Here is a 25736-nt window from a genome sequence, read left to right as displayed (position 1 = left end):
CTATTCATTCATCAATAAAAAGGAATGAACTATATTACATACTACGACATGGATGAATGCCAAAATAATTGGTGAGTGAAAGAAGCCAGACAAAGAAATGGTAGATGTTGTATGATTCCACTTACATAAACTTCTAGGAAATGTAAACTAAGGGACAGAGAGGGACCTTAGTGGATGGCGATGGGAGGGGAATGTAGGACAGCATACAGGAGAGATTACAGACGGGCACAAGGAAACTTCTGGTGTAATTGGATATGGTCATAATCTTGATTGTGGTGGGGGTTTCATGGCTGTATACATGTCAAAAATTATCAAACTGTAGGCTTTAGGTGAAGTTTATTGTATGTTAATTGTATCTCAATAAAGCTGTTATAATAAACATAAAAACATAACCACAATATTAGAATCACATTTAAAAAGAACTTAATAATTCCTGAATATCATAATTGATACTTTCACTGGAAAGTCAGTGTTTATATTTCCATCACTGCCTTATTTATATTTTTAGAGTTTGTTATTCTGAAATGAGATTCAAACAAGGTTCAAAGATTACAATTGGTTTTGTCTCAAATTAGTCAGAACTTCTCACAGAATCTTGAGAGATACTAATTGTCCAATAAGAAATACTGAACAGAAGAGTGCCAAGAATATTTTATAATGTCTGTAGCTACTGCCCAATAATTCTATTAAAAAAAAAAAAATCCAACTGGTAAATAAACCATGACTAATTACAAAAAAAAAAAATCCAACCTAGAATCTGACAATCTGCTTTGATCTGTTACTCTAAACTTCTCCACTACATTAATTTGATTATTATGGATTCCCCAGAGGAATATGTACATCAGTTTTCAAACCATTTTGACCAACGTGTATAGAGTACCCCCTAAGGTATTATGCTGGTTAATGTAGGGGACACAAAGATGAACAGGATATAATCCTGCTATAGATTGAATGTTTGTGTCCCCTCAAAACGTGTTGAAATCCTAACCCGCACGATAACGCTATTAGGAGCTGGGGTCTCTCGGAGGTCATTAGGTCATGAGGGCTCGGCCCATGAATGGGATTAGTGCTTTATAAAGAGACCCCACAGAGCTCCCTAGTCCCTTCCATCAAGGGAGGACACAGCACGAAGGCGTTATCCATGAACCAGACACCTCACCAGATACCAAATCTGCCGGCCCTTCGACCCTGGACTCCCCAGCCTCCAGAACTGTGAGAAATAAACTTCTGTCAAGTCACCTAGTTTATGGTATACTTGTCATAGCAGCTCGAAGGGACTAAGACAAATCTCTATCCTCAAATAATTTAGACATTAGAAAGTGGGAAAAAAGTAAATGAGAATAGAAGGTTGAAAATTATCAGGCAAAATAATTATAAAATACTTTGGGAACACAACGAAGCGAGGCAGTACTTCTAATTGGAACAAGAAGGTAAGAATCAAGGAAGAACCTGGTGTTTGAGCTGAGTCTTGAAGCACAGAGCTAAGGTGGGATGAGGTAGAGGTCAGGGAAAAATCTCCCACAGAAAGAGGAAGATACGGAGGTGGAAGGTGCAAGTGGCAAGTTCAGGGGTCTGTGAAGAGTGAGGCGGAAGTGCACAGGGTCCTGGGGCAGGAACAGTGAGGCGCAAGGCTACACAGGCGGCTTAGAGACAGATTATGGAGTTTCTCAAACAATATTCTCAGGAATTTAGACTTTGTTCCACAAGCAGTGTGGTGTTACTGATGGTCGTAGCGAACGACTGTAAAGAACCCGTGTTTCAGGAAGTTTCTCTTGTGAGCACGTATAAATGGAAAAGCAAAGAGGGAAGCAGGAAGTGATCGCCAGAGTCAGAGCGCAAGCCGTCCTGGGGCTGAGGGAACAGCAGTGCAGGGAGAGAGTTACATTCTCGGCTAAATTAAACTGTTAAATTAGGGGGGGAAAAGATGTGAACATACAACTATCAGAAATAATCAAATTTGAAAATATTAAAACAATTGTAATTTCTCACCAGTAAAACTTACATTCAGACAAATCTATTTTCACTTGAATAAAAATGCACATATGAATTTCGTTATGTTTATAGATTATCATGCTTTTTACCATAATGAACTACTGAGCATACTGTCACTTAGAAGGTGGTGACATTCTGAAACAGCACAGATTATCGTCAGCCCAAAAGATATGATATGTTGTGATTCTTTTTATGAATAGCACACAGTTTATTTTTATGTAACGCCACACCACATGTTTTGGTTTTTAACAGATGGCAAACTCTTTTTACCAGGGTTTTAAACCTGCACACTGGGAATGAAAACTATTTATACAGTAAACACTTTAGCTGATCCTATCTTTGGACAAGTTTAATTAAAGAATGAGATACCAACAGCACAATCAAGTGGACTCACGGGAAGAAGCAAGAACTTGCTTCCTTGCTGAATACATTATTTTACCCCAGCAATTTAAAGCTTACATGGAAATTAATGGCACTATTGAGCTTTATAACAAATCCCTTAAACATTTAGCTTTTTTTGTTAGCTGTTTTCAAACTCAGTGTTAATAAAGCTTTAACACCCAAGGTAGAAGGGAAGCATAACTTACTCTTTAATGAGATGCCACTACAAGCATTGCTCAAATAGCTCTCCAGTATTCTCACACCTTATTCAGCTCGTAGATGTTCATTTCCCACATATAAACACTCTCTAGAAGAACACCGCTGCAGAATCAGTATTCTCCTCTTGCACTTAAGACATTAAACATATTGGGATGTTGGGAGGATGAAGTGTACCAAATTCATCAAGAGCCTCTTAAAAAAGGAGTATATACAAATAAACAATATCAAACAGCATCTGGATTTGGGGATTATTTACATTTTACATAAAATAACAATAGGAGGGAAAGTAAGGACAATAGTTGCTCCTATCTGTATAGCATGACACCAGTGACAAAGGGAAATGACCACCCGACCTACCCAAAAACTGCAGGAGGGCAGGCAGAATCATCTCCATATTTTACACATGTAAAAAGAAAAGCTCCAAGAAGCTAAGAGACCTATTCAAGATCAAATAGCAAATAAGAAGTTCAAGATCAAATGGCAATTAAGAATTGGTAGAACAGAGACTGAAACTCCTGGTAAAGGACCCCTTTCACCACACTACAACAACTTTCTAGTTTTGACCAAGTGACTTCACACTAGTAAGAGGGATTTAAATGCCTGTGAGGAAAATGTTCATGGATAGAAAGAAAAACAAAAAGATGGCTACCTATGGTTGATGCAGGCTGAACAATAGTCATATCTCCAAATTTCCTATCATGTTATGGACCTCAACCTCCAAACACCACATTCACCCACGTACTTTAATCTAAAAACAAAACAGATGAAACCAAAAACTTAGTCTAAGATGAATTGACCAAGAGTGGAAACACCAAGTGGATATTTCCATCACTCCAGTGCCAATGCACTAAGTATGTTTGATACTAATAATCTAAAAGGCAACTTTAAAATATTCTTCACTTTTTCCTTCTTTCTAACAAGTATCTTCATTCATGTTTTATAACCACAGGGAAATACTCTACAAAGTGCATTGTTGAACTATTACCATACTTCTCAGGGGTACGCAATTCATGGCACAACAACACGAGCCCTGCTGGGTCTTACACTGCTTGGCTCTCGTGACTGTCTGCAAGCGCCACGGAAAAACATACTTGAAGAAATGCACATGGGGTTCAAGGCAGCAGTTATAAAGCAAGATGCAGGATGAATCAAAGTGACAAGGCACAGAAATAAAAAGCTCACTGGTTCACTGCTTCAAAAAGCTCACAAGTTCACTGGTTTTATGTTGAAGCTATAATTTGCAATTAATCCTACTTCTACCCCATGACTAGCTGAATGACATTAGTAATAACATCACTAATATCGCGCTATAAATGCACAAAGAAGTCAACGATCCTTGAGGGAAAGGAGCCAAATTTCAATGAAGTGTAAACATCAGGGTTATTACCTGAAACACACCTTTATCAAGCCCTGGCTTTTATGTAAAGGATATCAATTAAAGGCATCATGCTGTATAAACAGATTTCATCCACCTTTATTTCAAGTTGAGTTTTGAGTGTGTTTCACCCAACTTGAGCAGAGCTGGTATTATAATCATGGTAGCTAACTAGCCCTGAAGGCTCCAGATAAATAACATACATATAGTCCTAGAAGCAGGCTTTAATACACCTATTAAACAGGAAACAGGAAAGAACCAAACAGGAGAAGGTGCCATCAATGGTACCGAAGAATCAAAGGAGAGAAAGTGTAAAAATCACTGGATATCAGAAAAAAATGAATTATGACAATCTTTTCCCAAAACGTGTTTAAGAGTTTCAAGACAAGACTCTAATTAGTTTAAACTGTTTTATAGAGGGCATCCCCCGTGATATCCTAGCAGTACTGCTCTTGGAGTAAAGATGAGCCGGCCGTACACAAAAACACCTACGAGCTGTTTTCCGCGTCAATCCATCATCCCTGTCACTAAAAATGATGAAGTATCTGAATTCACAGGTCTAGGCAAAGAGAACTGAAGGATACAACCCGTGCTCACTACCGGAGGACCAGCCCAAATGTCACCCCCCCATGAAGACTTCAGCTGCTCTCCATCTTCCCCAGCAGGCAGTGAACTCTCCTCTGTGCTCCCACAGCATTTTGCTCCTAACCTCCACCTCCTTATAGCGTGGTCTTTTATTTGCTTTGTTTTCAAGGCACTCCACAGAGCATGGAAAACAGAGGAAGGTGAAATGTTTGTTAAATTAGTAAATCATCCTCTTAGCTAGAAGCTGCTGTCTCTTTACTCAGTTCCCATGTTCATTCTTTAAGAACGGTTACTACATGGAGTGGTGGCTGGGGTCCCAGGACCTGGCGAAAGAGACTATGCCTTCACTCAACACAAATGAATCCCCTGGAAAAGAAAATGTGTTAGAATTGATGCAATTCCTTCTCTTACTCCCTTCACCCACACGTGCTGACTTCTTAAAAAATTAACCCAAAGGGAAAACTCACAGTGTTTTCTGACTCTACCCTAACCAAGTGGACAAACGTACTTAAGATTTGAAATGAGTTTAGAATTTGCAATATAAATTGCTGCATATTTGCCTTAAGTGATTAATATCTCTAGTAATGAATAATTTGGAGGATGTATGAAATAGATGCCTTTAACCACTTCAGTGATGTTTTCTTATTGTTTTAATGATAAGAGTTTTAAAAAAGTTCTCCCTGGCAATCCAAGAATGGATCTAAGGTGCCCATGCCTGTTAGACCCATGCTGAGCATTCTGTGGGCAAGGCACAGCCACCTCGTTGGAGAGGGCAAAAGGTGAACCAACAGAGTGGAATGCATTTGCTTCTCATTATTAGGTTTATATTTTTTCCCAAACTTCTTCATCCCGTGTAGGAACGTATCTTCAATAAATGATATGTCCCAGCTCCCCAGATGTTTTGTAACCCACAAATGATGAGGGTTAAACTAGTTGTCTGTAATGGTTAAGTAGCAAAAGTCCCCAAGACAGTTTCTGCCCCTGGCTGCCGCAGGAGGGTGGATAAAGATGACCACAGTGGCGAGAGGGCCTGAACACTGGTCAGCCCGGAAACGGGTCTCTCCTAGTCAAACGCTGGAGAGACAGTCACTGTCCCTCCCAGGCAGCATATCTGCCGCATTGGAAAAGGCTCGTCTTGCTTCTAACATTTGCTGGCATCAATGCAACAGTAACTAACAGTAACAGAAAAAGCTAGACCTATGAAAATGTCATTGAGAAAAATCACGTTCTTTAATACCTGAAGTTTGAGCGTGTGTGTAGATGGCAATTGAGAATTTGTTAACATTATTCTCTTTGTCCTGACTCAAATTTGGGAGGTTTAGTAAAGGAATGGACCCACATGAGGTGAGAGGAGTGTCTACAGATGAGCCAGAACATGGGCCGTGAAAGAGAAAAAGGCTCCACAGCCAGCCAGACTCAGACCCGGACAGCCCTCAAACCCAGCTCGTATCCCCCCAAGCCCATGATGAGGAGGTAGTCAGTGTTCCCCAGATCCACATCGCAGCAGGGTCTGCTTACCACCTGTGGCTCACATACGTCTCTTTCAGAGAGCTGTTTAACAAACATACAATGGTTCTTCCCATAGTATAGGTTCAGCTTGTCTCACATAATCCTTTTGTTGTCTTTATATTTTATTAAATTAGATTTTATTTTTTCCATTTTCTCCCCAAAGCCCCCTGGTACATAGTTGTATATTCTTAGTTGTGGGTCCTTCTAGTTGTGGCATGTGGAACACCGCCTCAGCATGGTTTGATGAGTGGTACCACGTCCGCGCCCAGGATTCGAACCGACGAGACACTGGGCAGCCTGCAGTGGAGCGTGCGAACTTAACCACTAGGTCACGGGGCCGGGCCCTGTATTTTATTAAATTAAAGAATCCCTTTAATGGGATTCAAATAATATCAAAGAATGCTATCTGAACCAAGTGGATCCAACGAAAAATTTTTAATAAAGATGATCCTGGTACACAGGCTAGATTGACCAGGTAAGCAGGACACCTACCTAGCACTTTGCAACCATGACTGCACTTTAGAATTACTGTGTCCCAGAGCTAGGACATGAGAACGGTCGGGGGTGGGACCCAAGGCATTTTCTGAAATACCCCACAGCGATTCTAATATGTAGGCAGGGCTAAGAAGAATCTGGTTGTGTTTGGGTGCCTCGCTGGTTTTAGTAGCAGTTAATTATCCACATATTGGCTTCACATATTCTAGATGGATGGAGGGCGAAGGGCAAAGTGCAAGGCTAAATAAAAGCGTTCAGGCAGCTGATAAAAGACGCGTGTTGCTGATATCCCTGCACCAACCTCGTGCCCAGCTGTAATCAGCCTGGACCAGCTCCACGGCAGTGGCGATGATGGGGCTCTGCAGTATGCCAGTGCTTCCAGAAAATTCCAGTGCTACTCCTCTATGCGGAAATCCTGCTTCTGTCAGCAAATGTCCTCCCGCTCCCAGCTGTACTTGGGGTCTGTTCCTGAGCTTCTGTGATAATGGCTTTTCCTCATTTCTGAGATATATTTGCTTGCTGCCTACTGCCTGACCTCCTGGGCACCACCTGCTGCTTGTCCCTAATTTTCTGTCCCATCCTTGAGCTCCAGCCACTCCCACCCTACTCTATGTCACTGCTGACCAGGCTCAGAAATAGCAACAGACTGTAGGATCTGAGCAGATGAAGAGGCAGAAGAAAGCGCATTCTAGCAAAGGAGAAAAACATGACTGACAGTCCATGGCGTTAGAGATAAGGCTTCCCGGGCAGAATGTAATAAAATCACCCAAACTGAAACATAGAGAGGATCTGATTTATTTTCACTATTACTAATACTTTCTATTGTCAACACATATTTGATTTTTAAGTGAAAAACATATAAACTTATGGCAAGAATTATTGCTGTAAATGGCAGTACCACCCACCATTAATCATAAAAATGAAAAATGCTGTGGGGAAGAGCTCTGAATCAGACTGAGGTAATTTTCAGTAACGCATTTTTCAAACTAATGCACTCTCCAATTTGAAGTCTTGTTTAAACAAATGAATATATTCAACCACCGACAGCTCTGTCTTTTTATGTCACATTTTTTGAAAGCTTAACTTTAAGCTCGCTTGGGCATATGTGGCTAATACGTTAATTTTTAATTTGCTTCAGTATACAAACAGACTGTGTTAATACAGAGTAAAGTGGATTATTCTGATTTGAAGACAGGGTCACACTTCTCATTAATTAAAAGAAAATTTAGATCCTAATGATAATTTGAAAACACACTAATATCTGAAGTTTTTTCCTAAAGAAATCTATTTTGCTTTCCTGCTAATGTCACAATCATTACAGAAATTCGTTTTGTAAAATGTTGCGTGCTCAATGGGAAGCATTAGAATGGGATTTTAATGATAACGAAGAATTTGCTATTACCGTCCTGTGGTGTGTTTGACTGAAGAGGCACTCTGCTGGAAACAGGTGTCCTGAATTATCACTGCTCCCACAGTATGGCCCAAACCATGCAATGAAAAATAAAAACACAGCGAATGCGTATTTCCACACAGCTAAAAACCTCTACTATACTTGCTGAGACTGGTAATATATGCTGAGCTTATTTAAATCACTAAAATTGCTGTAATTAAACTTCTCTCTAAATCAGACTTGTATAAGAGTCAGAAATCTCCTATAATTAACTTATCTGTAGAAGTAATCAGACAATAACTGCTGGTATATTTTAGGAACCACTAAACCTACTTTAGCTGTTGGATGTAATGACTATAATAAATCTTTACCAGCAGTTATCTCATAACCTCTCTTCACAGCTGCAAGGGTGGGAGGGTAATTGTTTTTTCAAAGCTTTTTCCTGAGTTGGTGTAAGTGTGCTATTTCTACAATATGGGAAAAATACTAAAGCATAGTGGTGTGGCCTGAACAGAACTGGCAGCCTTTGCTACATCTATGTGGGCTGTTGGTACTACTAACAGGGAATATACAGTGTGTTAGGGACTGCTAAAGCCAGTGAACCAAAGCACCTCCAATGCTAAAGGACAGAAGACCCACCCACATGGACCATGCAGTCCTTAAGTTCAAGGCAGTGATGATGCGGGTGAACTCACGTGCGTCAACAGAAAGGACCCTCAGAGACCAAATGATTGAGGCTTGATGACAGCTGTCTTCACAGTCACGTCCTACAATTCTTATCTCAATAAGGTGAATGAATGAATTCTTTGAAAGAAAGATCACACTGCACAGTGCCCAAGCTCCCCACCTAAAACCATCTGAATCAGGGCTGTCTGAGGTTTCTGTACATTTTTTATTATTTTATAATAGAAAAATACATGAAAGCCAAGAGATATTGTTGACCTGTTCAAAGTACTGTAACAGGCAAGAGAACACCCTTGTCTCACATACACATTCATAAACTCGTTTATTCCAACCATTATGTATCTGTAAGGCATTGCACATGAAGTTAATAGATAAAGAACCAATTAGAAACTATTTTTGCCATATAAAAACCAACCAGGAGTTAATATCAGTAATATAAATGAAACCACTGAAAATCAACATAAAAAAAGAGACGAATAGTATCATAGTAAGAGAATCCAGGATGGCTTACAAATTTGAGATCCTCAGCTTCTCTTATATTCAGTGTTAATATTTATATTTCTATTAAATCAATGAAGTATCACTGAAACAATAAAACAACTGTTTGAAGGCACTGAAAAATGACCAAAGACAGGCAGAAACTTATAAACAGAAGAGTTTATTCCTGAAAGACTGTTTCTGCATTGGGTAAGAATGTTGAGTTTGTGGTTTCCTTGTGTGGGGGCGCTCCCCAGCCAGCCCCAGCCAGGCAGTGGAAACCTCTGTCCTTCCCCACTGAGAGGGAGAGATGACAGCATTCAGAGCAGCAGGGCAGAGGGAAATTTAAAGGGGGAATTTTGGAAACAGGAGAGCCATAGAAGGGCTGAGATCCAAAATCTGAGAATAAACTCTACTCAAATCCCTGGTTGCCTGATAACTTTCCATCGTCATGGGTAGCCCCAGGGAGCCTGTGAAAAAGCAGGCAGAAACTCGAGGCGGACGGATTAGTTATATATGACTGCATAACAAACTATCCCCAAAGGTAGCAGCTTACAACAACCATAAACATTTATTATCTTATACAAGTTCCTTGCTACAGAGACTTGTCCAAAGGGCTGCTTGTGTATTCTCATGACATGACAGCTGGTTTCCCCAGAGTGAATGATCCAGAGGACAGCAAGGTAGAAGCTGCAACACCTTTTCTGATTGAGGGTTGGAAGTCACATTCTGTCACTTCCGCAATGCCCTATTGGTCACACAGGTCAGCCCTACTCAGCAGAGAGAGTACCACACAGAGGCATGAATGCTAGGAGGCAAGAATCACTTAGGGCATTCTGGAGGCTAACTGCTACAGAAATCTACCTTTGAAAGACAGGACTACTTCTGGTGAAATTTGCAAGTTTGTTGTGTTTTACCTGAATATGTTTCTCAATACACACACAGTTTGGGTAGCTGAAAAGAGAAGTTCTATTGCCTCAAGGTATAAGACAGCAGAACTTGGGGCTGGCAAAGCAACTGGAAATTTAGACAGTGAGTCCTAGATAAAAGGAGAAATCCCAGAAGCAAGCTACAAAATCTAAGTGTGAATTCTGCCCAAATCTTTGGTGGACCACTAAACTATGCAGGCACAGGGCATGTCCACCCCCACCCTCCAGAGGGCTAGACTTAAGAAAAAAACAGCACCTGGAAGCCAAAAAACCAGAGCAGACAGTACCGCTTCACACCACAGGGGAGACAGAGATTTTTCAATTTGAGTCCAGGCAAGTTAACTGTCTACTAGACACCAGCAAGTCTCAAAAATGAAACAAAATGAAACAAATTCCAGAGTTGCTACAACATAGTATATATACAATCCAGCTTTTGACCAAAAATTACTAGGCATGTAAATAACAGGAATCTCTTGACTCACACTCAGGAAAAAAAGTAGTCAAATGGAACTGCCTCGAGTGTACCAAGATATTGGGTTTATTAGAAAAACACTTCAAATATGTGATTACAAATGAGTACAAACAATTAAAGAAAAACATGGTATTAAGGAGTGAACAGATATGGAATCCCAACAGCGAATTGCAAACTAAAAAAAAAGAAGCAACTCGAAATCTAGAGCTGAAAAGAACTGCAGCTGGAATGAAAACTTTACTAGATGGGTTCAACAGCAGATATGAAATGGCAGAAGAAGGAATAGCTGAACTTGAAGATAGAGCCATAGAAATTATGCAATCCAAAAGAAAAAATGAACAAAGTTTTTCAAAGACCTGTGGTACAGTATCATGAAAGCCAACAGAAGTGGTGGGGAAAGGAAGAAGAAAAAAACTTTAAGAAAATATGGCTGAAAAATACTTAATTCACAAGATTTTTTGGTAAGGATTACATGAGAGCCTATATGGAAATAATTTGAAATGCCGTACATTGTAGACACAAAGTTCATACATACTTTGATATTTCTGTTTATAAACTCTTCCTGCCCACCATTTGCATCTCAGATTATCACCATCAGATGAAGACACAAGTAAAAGAATGGGATTAACCACATTTTTTCATACTACAACTATTTATTCAGCTCCTACTATGAAAGGTTAAGTACCACTGGAGGAATGTGATGGTTAATTCTATGTGTCAACTTAGCCAGGTCATGATACCTAGATATTTGATACAACGTGTCCGGATGTTGCTGCAAAATTATGTTTTTAGATGAGATTAACATTTAAATTAGTCGACTTTGAGTAAAGCAGATTATCTTACATAATGTGGGTGGGCCTCATCCAAACAGTTGAAGGCCAAAAAAAGACCCCCGCTCCCTTCACAAGGAAGAGTGAATTCCGTCTCTAAACTACCTTTGGCCTTGAGCTGCAACATCAACTCTTCCCTGGGTCTCCAGCTTGCCTGCCTACCCTGCAGATTTTGGACCTGTTAGCCTCTGCAATCACTTGAGCCAATTCCTTAAAATAAATCTCTGTGTCTGTCTCCCTCTGTGTCTCTCTTTCTATAGACACACACATTCCCTATTGGTTCTGTTTCTCTGGAGAATCTTGGCTAATATAAGGGGTGGGGTCATGGTTCCCACACTTTAGAAGCTTTCTGTCTAAAAATTAAGGGAGAAACTTAAAATACGTGCTAAAAATCTGTAAGCACAGGGTGTCCGGGGAGCACAGAGGAGAGGCACATCTTCTGTTCTGGGGTAGGAGATGGAGTACAGTGAGGGAAGGCTTCCTAGCAGAGACAACCTCTAAGCACGTTTCTCAGGAACAGGAGTTTGCCAGGCGAACGTGAAGTCGGGAGGCAGGGAAGAACATTTAGAACAGAGGAAAGCCATCGGCAGGAGCCAGATCCTGAGATGCTTTATGTGTGTAGCAAGGGATTTGATGTTTATCCTCAGGGCACTGGAGAACAACTTTGTTCAAATATGTTACATACGGTTATAAGAATCACAGGAAAAACTTCACAGGAGATATTTTTAAAAAATAATAAGAAAACTTCTTAATGAGGCTTGATTACTGCCTGTGTTGGTTCTCGCTCTATTTTCCTCATGATCACAGGAAACTCCATGGGAGGTACTAGTTGCACCAAGCTCATTTACTGCTATTATAGCCACTTCAGCCTTTTCTTTAAGTTGAATTACAAATGTGATGTCTGCTAGTGTAAATGTGACTTGTTTTCTAGTGCCATCTGGTGTCTCGTTAGGGCACTGATTATTTTTAAAAGAATACCAACAGTAACAAGGAAATCTTTAAATGCCTTGTTAAAGACATTCACAAAATATACTGTTGGAGCATATCTTTAATTATAATGAATAATATAGTGGGATATTAAATACCAGTCTAAATCAAAGAAAAATTTCAGGAAAAGTTTCTGATCCAAATGCAGTTTCATCTCACACACACACACACACGCAAAAATACATTTCCTTTTTGCACACATGGAGATTCTGTTGCTCCTTAAATTTCTCTAAAGGCTCACAAATCCTCAACTAATAACTGACATTTGATATATATTAAATCAGTAACACACTGCATACTTCTATGTTCGAGGACTTTGTCAAAGCAGACCTTTTTAAGGAGCTGAGTGTCATTTTTGACTCCTCTCTCTCATACCCCATATCCTATCCATTAGCAGATCCTACTGACTTCACTTGCGAAGCTGTGCAGAATCTAACCACCACTCGCCACCTCTACCCCACATTCTAACCTCGGTCATCCTCACTGCTTGCCAGGACCCCTTCACCTGTCTTCTACATGGTCTCCCTGCTTCCAGTCTTAGCCCCTAGAGCCAGAATGAGCCTTTAAAACCTAAGGCAGATCATATTAGTCTTCTGCTCAGAATCTCCCACTGGCTTCCCGTCTCACTCCAGATAACATACAAAGCCCTCACTTTGTAAGGTGGGGTGACCTTCAAGGCCCTATGTGACTCGGACCTTGCCACCCCTCTGATATCACCCTCCTATCGCTGTCCCTTCACACACTCCTCCCCAGCCACACTGGCCTCCTCGCTCATGAATCCTTGTGCACGCTCCACACACCTCACTATAGGGACTATGAATAGGCTCTGCCACCCAAGAACTCTCTTCTCCCAGATGGCTGCGCAGCTCACTCCCTCTCATCTTCCAGTGTCACTGTCCCAGAGGCCTATCTGCAGGGCAGCGCCCCTCCCCACTGTCGATCTCTGTCCTCTCTTCCCGTTTCATATTCTTTTTCACACCTATCAGTGCCTATTATATTCTAATTACAGTCTCCACACACACACACACACTCACACACACAAATATAAATACCATGAGAACTGGGGCTTTGTTTATATGGACTGTTTTGGTCCCAGTGCCTAGAACAGGGCCTGGCACACAGTAGGTGCCCAATATGCATTGAATAAATGAATGAATAAAAATAACGCTTTGAACTCCACATCTCATAAGCCATTTTTGCACTGCATTATTTTGTAGTTCACTCTAACATTTTATGGTTGTGGAATATGGAATATGTGGGAAAAGATGACATCCAGTGGGGAAAAACGGATATAGCAATTTTATTTAAAACAGATATAAATAATCAGATTGAATTTAAGACTCTGGCATCTCTAAATGAGGGCCTATTTTGGAATAAGCCCTATCCCAAACCCATGAACTCTATCAAAATAAACTAAATCTGAGTCTCTAAAAGAAAGGGATCATGTAATTATTCGTTCTAAGTAAAAACAGAAATTATTATTAGAACTAATAATTATACTATCCCTTTCTTGAGGCTGGCCCCGTGGCTGAGTGTTTAAGTTTGCACACTCCACTGTGGCGATGCAGGATTCACTGGCTCAGATCCTGGCGCGGACCTACACACTACTCATCAGGCTATGCTGTGGCAGCATCCCACATAGAAGAACTAGAATGACTTACCAGTAGGATATACAACTATGCACTAGGGCTTTGGGGAGAAAAAGAAAGACAATTGACAACAGATGTTAGCTTGGACCCAATCTTCCTCACCAAAAAAAAAAAAAAAAACCCAACAAAATCTTCCCACTTTTATCATCAGTATTTCCTCATCAATATACTTGAAGGGACATAATACAAGCAGAAAATTAGGCAATCTAATAATTCATCCTGAGACAAATTTGTAATTACCATTAAAAAAAAATGTCCATTTCTATTATTATGAAATTAAAGTCTGACTTTTAAAACACATTGAATTTTTTTACACATATTCCAAAAATGGAATATTTCCTCCCCCCTCTCCTCTATCAGTTAACGGCATCCTATAAATCTATCTGAGTAAAAAATAAACGTAATTCCAGAAGCTGACAATTTGTTTGAACGGGGTTTTCAATGAATCTGTAGTAATATCGATTCATTTCTCCTTTTAATTCTAAGCCCATTCCTGCATTTCACACTCAATGAGATACTTTAGTCGCAAACATCTTTGGTTGGTACCGACTATTACACGATGGAGAGGGATGAATCGTCAAGCGAAGCTGCTGCACTGGTTCTCTCCACTGTTTCTGGGAGGAAATCGCCAAGAGAGCCCAGCCCCACATCACTGGAAAATTCCCTTTAGGATCAGAACTGCTGGAGGAGAAAGCTGTGCAGTGTATCTGTCGGGCAGAGCGAAGGAAGGCACGATCCCCTAAGGAGGAAATGAAGCCCCTGGAGAGCGAGCAGCACGTGCCTCACAATAACGCTGTGTCCTTCTGTCTGGGACAAGGTTTGCATGTGTTCACCATCTGCAATAAACAACGCCCACAATCCACCTTCCCCTTCTCTACCTTCGTAAGAATGCTCTAAGATGGACCTCCCAGACGCACACCAGTCAATGTGTGAACAAGAAAGGCTCTGATTTGCAGACATTTGCACGGGCTGGGTATGGCATCCCACTGCATGAAGAAAAATATCCAGACTCTCTGCCATGGTCTGGTCCCTGAATTTCTCCCTGCCTGCACTGCACACACTCTCAGCTTATTCAGGATGCTCCACATTCTCAGATCCTTCATTTCCACCTCAGGACCTTTGCACAGACTGTTCCTCTGCTCAGAGTGCCCTTAGCCAAGCACTCACAGCTGCCTTGATCTCACCATTAGTCTCCTCAGAGACCTTCTCCCCTTATCCCTCCACCACTCTCTCCTGCTGTGTTTCCTCTAGAGAACTGTCACTTTTTCAGTTTCTGTGTGTACTGCTGGGCTTTCTAGTGAGACACGAGGACCCTGGATGCAGGAACTTTCCTGTCTTACTCTCACCTGCATCCACTTGCCTAGAACAGTGTTGGGCATGAGCAGGCATGCAAATATTTAAGTGGATGAATAAGTGAACGAATAAATGAATTTTATGGTGAATGATGAGAAGTTGATAGTTTTTTAATAAACATATTCTGGTGACCTATCAAACTTTTTAGCATAGAACAGAAGCCATTTTCTGAAAATATGATGGTAGAGTATATCCTGGTAACAAAAGGAATGAATTGCTAACTGCTGCTTCCTCTCAATAGTTGGTATTCCCTTTTTCCTTAGAACTAGAACCCTGAATTTCAGTTTGAACAAAAGTCTGTCAGTTAAATTGTAGTTCTTCTAAGAAGCCTACTCCTTCTCCCTCCTTCCTTCCTGTTTTCTGGATGTGGCTACAATGACTGGTGCTTCAACAGCCCTTTTGGAACATGAGGTGATGGACTAAAGATGGCAGAAGGGCAGGAGGAGAGGAGCTGGGGCCCTATTGAGCCACTAAACTGGTCCTAGGTTATTGATGTGGGTAAGAAACTCCTATCTTGTTTAAGCCACTAAAATTTGAGGTTTAAAAAAAATTATACGTAACTGAATTTAATTGTAATGGAAACATGGGGATTTGTAAGAAAGGTCTGAATTTGACATATAACTCACCTCTTGAAGACATGGTGAGGAGGAAGGTAAAAATATGGGGCTGTTAAGAAAACCAGAATTTTCTTAAAAGTGTTTATTCCCCTCACCAATGCAGGACAGGAAAACAAGAATAAAAGACAAAGAGGATTTGTATTATCTCCCTTCTCTGTTACACTCTAGGTTGGTACCTGGGATCACAGAGTGAGAATTGGATAAAACTGGGCCCAAAGAGCAGCCTCATCTACTTCAGTGGCCTTCGCCTTGAAGCCACGTCATGAAATGTTCATTGGTCCAAGGCAAACTGAGTGATGTGGATCATGTTAGTGAGTTTTTCATAAAACCAAATTTCTTTAATTTAAAAAACCATCCTTTATTCTTAAATTATGTGTGTCTTACTTTTTGGGCTGAAAACAGCTTTGCTCTTACAACTGATTACAATAGTACACATGGATCTTTTAAAAGTCTTGTTTTAGCAAAATCTAAAGATTGGCACACCTATGTTAGATCTCCAAATCAACCAATTTAATTGCCAATCAAAAGCAATGTGAAATCCAGATATTTGGATAATAACAGTAGGAGACTGAGGTTTGGATAATAATAAGAATAGCAAAGTGCATTTATTCTTTAAAGATATTTTCATTTGATCCTTCTGCTCTGAAGTATAACCTGTGAGGCATACGAATCATTATGCTCATTTCTGGATGAAGAAACTGAAGGTTAAAGCATTTTTAAATAAAGTTTTTCTCCTCCTTGTTAGTACTGTGTTCCAAACAGTGTGTGTGTGTGACGATTCTGTGTGTCCACTGAGCTGAGACATTAACTCCCAGAGGCGACCGCCTAACCACTCTGGTTTCTTTAGGGATGACAATAGGAGTCTTCTCACTCCACTGTCACCAAAATTTTTGCTCTCTCATAGATTTCCCATGGTTTTTGGGTCCCCCAAGATTCCCATCCTAGGACTTCGATCTGGATCTGCTTCTTATTCCTACAGTTTGGGTCTTATGGAGGCTTCTATGTGTGTTCATATTCATCCTTAGGAATTAAAAAATAATAGAGTCATTTAACAAAATTTAGTGAGTGCCTACTTTGTGCCAAGCACAGGAAATGCAGCAGTGAGCCAAACAAACAAAAATGCGTCCTCATGGAAACTTGATTCCAGTAAGAGGTTCAGACAACAAACATAAAGAATTAAACTATCAAATATAATAACATGGTGAAAGGTGCTACGGAGAAAACAAAGCAAGGAAGAAGGGTGTGGAGTGCACGGGGGCTGCCATCTGAAACAAGATGGGAAGCTCGCTAGGAGGGTAACAGTTGAGCAAAGACTAAAGGAGCAAGCCATGTGGATGTCTGGGGGAGAACATTCAGCCTGGAGGGAATGGCCAGTGCAAAGGCCCTGAGTCCTATGCTTGGCAGGGCAGCCAGTGTAGCTGCAGTTGAGTGAGTCAAGGAGGGAGTCATAAGAAATGAGGTTGGGAAGGAAAGCCACAGAAGACGGGGAAGGGACAACAGATTGTGTGAGGCCTTGTAAACCACTGCAAAGGACTTTGCTTTACTCCATGGAAGATATGAAGATGCTACAGGCATCTGAGCACCATGATATGACTTAGGTTTTAAAAGGGTCACTCTGGCTACTGTATTGAGAAAGATTATAGACACAAAGGTGGAAGCAGGAAGACTAGTGAGGAGGTAAATGGAGTAACGCAGGAAAGAGATGGTGGTGGCTGGGACCTGGCGGGTAGTGGGTGAAGGTGGCAGGAAGCAGCTGAATTCTGGATATATTCTAAAGAGAGAGGACTGACAGGATTTGCTGATGGAACCACAGGCAGGCAGGAAAGAGAAGATTCGTAGGAGTGGGTTTTGAAGGGAGAGAGTTGGGAGTTCAGTTTTCCATCTGTTGAATTTGAAGGGATAATCAGACATCCAATTGAGGTCATCATGGGGACAGCTGGCCATACAAGTCTGGAGTTCAGGGAAGAGATCCAGGCTGCAGGGAAATGTGCTAATCTCTGGCCTGGAGAGAGATTTAAAGCCATGAAATTAGTCAAGATCATCAAGGGAGTGTGTGTAGGGAGAGAAAGGCTCTGAGGACTGACTTATGGGGCCCTCCACTGTTGGACGGTCAGGGAGATGAGGAGCAAAGAGGCTGACAAAAAACACACAGGAAAGAGTAGGAGAAAAACCAAGAGACAGTGGTATCCAGGAGGCCAAGTGGAGGAAGAGTTTTCAACAAGAGGAACTGAATCGTTCCCTCAAAAGCTGCTGCCTTCCTCCTCTCTGCCCTGTGTTTTCTCCTTGGTCCTCATCATTCTCTAACAGAGGTACGTTATGAATGCGTTGGAAGAGCGGGGATAAGGCAGCATGGAGAGCCTCAGGGAGTCTGATGACGGAGCTAAATCCCAGTCATCTATACATAGAAGCCAACCGGTAGTTTCCAATAGTGAGAGGAAATGTGCAGAATTAACAAGTTACTCAGAAATGCATAGGTAAGTACTAGAAGAAATGGCTAAAAGAAAGTTGGGAACAGGACTCATGGACGGGGAGAAGTAGGGTAGAAGACTACTGTTTTTCTTTATAAGTAACACCTTTTAAAATTATATCTCTATATTACTTTGACAAAAAATTAAAAACAACTAGTCAGGAAAAAAAATGCATTAGCTAGATGTCTAGTTCCCAGCCCAAGGGCCACGAAATTACAGCCAGAGGCCAGCAGCTCCAGATGCTCCTGAAGTAGGATTTCCATCCTGAGTAAGATCATGTACATTCTCCGTCCTGTATCTTTTCAATGTAGACACTGCTTTCATCACTACAAGTTAGAAGCACTCCTGAAACTGTAATAACGTTTAATCACTGAAGATTTTATCACTCAATTGATACCGAAAGTATAACCACTATTCTATGATCATCCATATGATTTTTTAACTTTAAAAATAGTTCCTCACTCTAAGTTTAGGAACCATCGTGACAGTTGAATTAAAATTCTCCTGGGTTATTAAATGGATGAGAATGCTATTGTAATAAACTCCTGGAAGGTAGAGATGATCCTTCCCATACGGATGTAACTTTGGTTGCATGTCTCTCTTTCCAGCTGAGTTCCTTGAAAAAAGATCCCACATTCTAGTTATCTTTGGATCTCTAGACCTAGCACAGTTGTTGACATAGGTGACAATAAAGAACATTTAAAATTTCCTAAGTGCTTTCCCATGCTCAGCACTGCTTTAAGCACTTTACATATATTTTCACTTAATTACTATTCTGGAATCCACAGTCTTATGGTTTCTGAAGTTGGTACTAATATTATTATTATTCATATTATTATTAAGAGGAAACTGAGGCACAGAGGTTCAGTAATTCTCAAGGACACACATAGAATGAATGGAAAAGTAGGATTAGGAGCCAGGCACTCTCTCTCCAGAGCCTTAGATCTTAATGGGTATGTATAATATTAATAAGTGTTGGTTGATAAAGTCCTTGAAATAATAAATCCAGTGGCAACTTATTTTACCTAGTGATACAAAATAAAACCATCATGTTATAAAATAAAACCATTCATGGATGGTATGATGGCTTTTTCATATGTATATTTAAAAGGCTATCTATTTGACAATCTCACCTTTTTCTTTTTGTTCTGGATCATCTGTTTTTCTATTTGTTTCTGAAAAGTAAAGACAAAACAGAATAAGTACTGTGAAAGTCACCATTCAATATCTCAAAATATAGGACCATATTTAGATGAATTCAAATAAATATAATTTAAGAAAAACCTTTCTGGGAAAACAATTCAATTTTCCCAAGTCCTGAATTCTTTACACATGACATTTGTTGTAAAATATTAAGATTTAGACTCATTTGAGTTACTTATTAAAGTCACCGAGCAGTAACTAGCTATCAGGCACCAGATTAAGTGTTACTCATCTATGAGAGAGTTGCCGTGGGTCATCTCCTCAGCTCTAAGCGACTCTGTGGGCACAAAGGCAAACTAGGGAAGGAGAAGCCCTCATCAAAGCTTGTTCAATATTTTTACTGTCCTCTAAAAACATAAGACTATAATAGGCACTGTGTGCTTCAAAGGAATGGATGTCACACTACTGAGAACTGGTGTCACTCCTCTAAGGACTTCACACATACACAGGTGACCTATGGTGGGGAGGGGAAGTCCTGTACTGAGCCCAGGTGTGCTATAGCTCACTTACTAAGGAGCTAAGATGGGCTCGAGCTCACCCGTGTCAGCCTCTAAGTTAATCACAGTTAGTGTCTCTCCCACCTGGGGCCGTGGAATGCAGCGAAACCCATCAAGAACCTGGACCAGCCGAAGAATATCCACCTCACATGCAAACAACAGCCTATGACCTGACCATGTGTTTATAACCTCACTTCTGCATTTATAACCTCATAGTTGGCCTATTGTTTAATACAGATTAGAATCTAGTTAATTTTCAAGGTAGACCAGTCAATTACGGTCCCCGTAGGTACTTATCTAGTCTTTGGGTATTTCGAGGAACATGTGCGTACGCATATGTGTTGGAGTGGGGATGCAGCAGAGTTTGGGAGATTGATAAAAACCAGACTCTGTCCTTTGCCCCGCAGATGTGAGAGGGTGTGGGTGCAGTCCAGGGTGGGATCAGGGATGCAATCATGGATCACTTGATTTTTTTGGTCCCTGGTTTCCCACATTCATTCATTAAAAACATTTCACTTTTTGCAGGTGAGAAGCAAATCAGCGACAGGCTTCTGATGCAAGGAAGGAATTTTTATAGGTCAAGCACTTTTTCATTTGAGACCGCAGGTGAGAGGAAGGGAATTAACTTTGACAGCTACAGTGTGCCAGGCTTAGTGCTAAGCGCATCACACGTGTTTCCTGTCCCTCACACCCTATGGGGGAGGTCTTATCTCCCTCTTTGTGGAAAGGAGGAAGCTGAGGCTGAGAAAACAGAGTCCCCAGGTTATCAACGTCAGTAGTTGACATCATTCCAGAGCATATGATCTTCCTACTGTGCCATTCTCTTCCTTTCTTGAAAGAGAAACAAAGAATAGAGAAGCGCAGATCTTGACTTTTGCAAAGAGTAGGTTTTATACAATTGACTGCCACACACTTTCAGGCCAGTGCGGCAGGAAGATTTATAGGAGATATATTAAAATAAAAATAAAAATAAAGACTTTTAGATCTCTGTTGCATGTTTTAGAATTTCTGATCTTATTAACTATAATCTCCTTGTCATAAAGTTAGGCAGTGCATCATTTAATAGAATGCACTTTCACAGGCATCAAGGACACAGGATTGAAGAAAAGCATCAGAAATCTCAAGGAGCTCTCTTTTGAGCAGTATCAGTAATGCCTGAAGGAAGGCTGTGAACTTTGTCCAGTTAACCCTTTACCTGGCACATGGTTAGTGTAATTTGTTTAGGGCTCTCCACAAATATCCCCACCCCTGGGGGTGATATATGGAAGTAGGAGTGGTTTGAACAGATCACATTGTAAAAAGGTGTGGGAGATCCCCGGCCAGGCATGCTCCCAGGAACGAGGGCCACCATCTTCCTTCCTCCTCCAATGCAGTACTCAGAATGGAGCAGGAGCCTGACCTAAGAAGGCCTGGCCCAACCATTCCCAGGCCTGGGCAAGAGCTCTCTCTAGTGTCCCCTTCTGTCCCTCACCCACACATGCTGAGATCTGAGACTCACACTTGGGTATGGGAAAATACACAGCAGGCATTATAGCCTCTCTGATTTTCAGGGCTTAAATTTAGCTTAGGTAAAGGAGTTTTCTCTCTCTCTTTTTTTTTTTTTTGCTTGAGGAAGATCAGCCCTGAGGTAACATTTATGCCAATATTCCTTTACTCTGTATGTGGGATGCCTCCACAGCATAGCTGACGAGTGGAGTATGTCTGCTCCCGGGATCCGAACCCACAAACCCAGGCTGCAGAAGCAGAGCATGTGGAATTTTAACCACTTGGCCATAGTGCCAGCCCCAGGAGTTTTCCAAGAGATCCAGCTCACCTCACTAGCATTCTGCACAGCTAAGAATGAAGTGTTACTTTGCTCTACTTTACTCTCTGTACATGCACTTCCCTGGGAGACCTTACATGGACCTCGATGTGCCACAATGGGAAAACGCCTTACTGAGCACTTACTCTGTGCCAGGCGTCGTGCTAAGCACTTAACACAGATTACCCCATTTGACTCTGTCGACCCTAGGAGGTAGTTTTAATTTTATGAATAAGGAAACAAAGGCTTAGAGAGGCTAAGGAATCTTGTCAAGGGTTATAGAATACATAGAACTCATTTAGAAGGCCATACTCTATAACAATACTACTTTAATCTTACTCTGTATATTCCAATATGGGCACTTCATATACCAAAGGGAGCTATATGCTCAGCCCAACCTTGAAAATTACAAAAGTACAAGCTCACTTGTCACTCCTATTTAGTGTTTAAAAACATATCCAAAAAGAAAAGGATGATACACATTCTCTGTGATAACATTACTTTTTTTCCCTTTCAACATTATTTTATCAGAATGAGGAAAACCTTACTAAAAAGAACAGGATCTTAATCTTTTAAAAACTGTGATACAACCATTAAAAAAAATCACTTTTCTGGATTCAAATATCCTGAGCCCCATGATGTTCCAGCTACCGTGCTAATCCGCCTACCGGGCAGTGCTTGTTGGACCCACTGCACGTCCAAAGTTCATTTCCACCCAGGCCCAACTGTCCTTCCAAGTTCCTCATCTCACCAGCACCTGTTCACTCCCCCAAATCCAGACCCGGCCTCTGCTTTCTCCCCGATGGCCCATATCGCCCAGTCTTGGAGTCACATCTTGCCCGTCTCTCTCTCTACCAGCACTTCCTGAAGTCGGACCCTCTCACCAGCACCTGGACTATTACCAGTCCGTTTCCTAACTGCTCTCCTGCCTGCTCTTTGACCTCCATCCATTGTTTCCACCTTCCACCTGGCGGCCACGTGCTCACTCGAGAATCCCATGAACGACCTCAGGCAGGCTGGAGTTTCAGCCTCTTGGACCCTCAGTTTCCTTGTCTGCAGGCAGGCATAACACCCATCTGCTGGGAAAACGCAACTTCCTAACGCACACGGAGCACTGAGCAGAGTAAGTGCAGTCAGTGAAAGTGAGTTGACTTACCCTTAAAGTCTGTTCTTACTGTTTCTTCTGGGCACGTTGGAGGAGAACACAATACTCTCTAGAACCCCAAAAGCTTCTTCCCTACTTTCTGCCCAGAGAGTGAAGGTTGGAAGAAAGAGAACTTTCTGTGCCTTTTTCTGCCCTTCCATCCACTCAGACTCTTGAGTCATCTCAACCAGGATGAAGTTAAAATCCTCACAGTATGATGGTCCCGAGGATTAGAAGGGTAGAGGGGGATGGGGGAGGGCTCACCAGGGAATTATCAGAACTTCTAGGTGTTGGACAAAAACCTACAAAGGATGGATGCAGGGGCTATTCCTTTTAATCCTGCCCCCAGAAATGCAGCATACTACTAAACGAGAAACAAAATAAACATTACCTGTTAAAAACAGGTTAAGACGGGGTTGAAGGTGCTCCTTTGTGATTTTAGTCACCAAAATGCTACAATATTCTAAAATACTAGTAAGTATAAAGTAAACTGTTTTTTTACGTAACAAAATATATATACACTTCAAAATAATGACAATATAGAGAAGAATTCTGCATTTTATTGCACTCAAGTAACATTAAACAGAAGACATTTAACATTATTTCTAGAAAATCCATTGATGTTGCCCAGTTTGGCATGTATTTGTAAAGACAAGGCTCATTAAATCAGATATTTGGAATTAAAAAGTGTTTGAAGTTGACCACAGCATCCTGAATCCTCAATTTCTAGAGTTCTAGAGATGATTATATACAAAAATCCAGCAAAATCTACTTTACTCATTTATCAGTTCTATGTCACTCCTAAGTTTCCCTAAAAAAATATGGCTTTATAAAAAGTAGTGTTCTGTAATTCACAATATTAAGAGGTGTATTAGAATCTGAGTAGCAACTCTGTATCACCCATATCACAGCTTTAGAAAATTATTGCTTTTCTTACTAACTTCTTATTTTGGTTTCACTACACATTGAGTCAGCATGCATAATTCACTACATTGTATCTATGATCTATGATGATAAAAATATAAAATCTCTTTGTTTTTAACCCTAAAAGCAGGAAAGACATCACTTTATCTTGAAACAACGTTAACATAATCAAGAGCTACCCCTGATGCATAAATGAAACCACTTCTTATGGCTTTTTTACAGCTCATGGTCCTTTCAAAATATCGTAGCTACCTTCTTTTCTAACAAATGAATATTTCCATCACAGCAACTATTTCTGAGCCACAAATAAGCCACATTAAAAATAGAAGAAACTCTTCAGTGTCGAAAGAAAACGGCTCATGTGTTGTGAAACAGCAGCAGGCATCTTGCTCTGTGAGCGCATCACACATCCTCAATCAACTCGGCCAGAAGCGTTACCGCCTTCACTCAGTAAGAGCTCTGTGCAGCCTTTAGCATAGTGAGGGCATGACTTAATCAGCCAAAGGCAGAACAATCTTTAAGTTATGCACCAGCAATTGATATAGATTTTCTAAAATTGAACCAAATGCCGAGTGGACTACAGCTATCATTTGATCGATCTGAGGCACCAAAAAGCATGTTTGTGTGATATAGCAGGCCATTCCTCTTCCCTGTGTCCTAACACAGGGGAGTTTAGTTTTTCCCCCTATTAACCACGATCATTTAAAACTTTCATTAAACATTAAATTTTTCTAATTAACAAGCTAAAAGCTATAGGAATCTCAAATTTTGAGTTTTACCCTGAATACTCGAAACTCATGTAGAACTGTTTTCTAAGGATCTCAGTGCAGATATATACAACTCAACTCTTCACAGCTATTGACGATCTCTGTTAGTGTTTCTAAGAGCGCCAATGCAAAGAACTCCTAACGGCTTTTAAATCACATTTAACGCAGGTTGCACAAGTCAGTTCAATACAGTTAGTGCTAATTACTAATAATATATATTAAAACCCTGCCAAGACAAGTGCTGCTACATCATCAATATAATCATTGTCTGAAAAACACACATAAATGCAAGAGTAAAAGCTGTGTCACAAAAAGAAAAGGAAAAGAAACCCAATGGATCCACTAACGCTATCAAAAAAGGACATGCAGGAATGTAACATTACAGGTAATTTTTGTTTCTAAAAAAAAGGAAAATACACTAAAATGCCAGTGGACTATGATTCATTCAAAACATCTTTAGTGTTCATTCCCAAAGATCTTGATCTGCTCAGTAATTGCTTCACAAGATCTATCACAGCCATCTTTTGGAGCGTATGGTTAGGCTGGTCCTCCTGTGGTAGTAGGGGCAGTCTTTTTGATGCTTTAAGTATCTGCAAAAATAAGGGGAAATCTAAATTAAAGGACCAACTAGACACAGACTGTGAAATTGTTTCATTATCATTCGCCTTTAAAAAACCCACCAACATAAGTAAATGCTTTTCTGTGTGTTGTGATTTTTAAGGGCAACTTGATAACAGAGTGACTAACTACCTAGAAGTTCCGGGGGATTATTTACAAGGCTGCTGATGAAAATGTGAGGTTCTTTAGAGCATCTGAGAATTATACTGAATTTAAGAATTTCAATCTTTTGAGAAATATAAAGCATTAAATGTCTTTCTCCCATCAATGTTTTCACTGTACTGAAAAGAAACGCAAGAGAAAAAAAATCCAGTATGGTATTTGAAAAACAAATATAGGAAGGATTTTCAAGGAGCAACTTGGATTCTGT

The 25736-nt window shown here is 40.7% G+C and overlaps 1 protein-coding gene across 13 annotated transcripts in view; it reads right to left on the bottom strand.

The window, feature by feature from the left end:
- ASPH (aspartate beta-hydroxylase) overlaps window positions 1–25736 on the bottom strand; it is a 208930-nt gene that overhangs the window by 89211 nt on the left and 93983 nt on the right. For 7 of the 13 annotated variants that reach the window (XM_070221499.1, XM_023648544.2, XM_070221506.1 and 4 more), the window contains one exon: window positions 19546–19587. The exons of the other annotated variants lie outside the window; for them this stretch is intronic. In XM_070221499.1, coding sequence (XP_070077600.1) covers window positions 19546–19587 — 42 coding nt within the window. The remainder of the gene's footprint in view (window positions 1–19545; window positions 19588–25736) is intronic. 13 annotated transcript variants of the gene reach the window in all.

This window comes from Equus caballus, chromosome 9, assembly GCF_041296265.1.
Source record: "Equus caballus isolate H_3958 breed thoroughbred chromosome 9, TB-T2T, whole genome shotgun sequence".
Lineage (NCBI taxonomy): Eukaryota > Metazoa > Chordata > Mammalia > Perissodactyla > Equidae > Equus > Equus caballus.
Note: the sequence above shows the minus strand (reverse complement) of the source record. Positions and strands in the feature narration are given on the sequence as shown.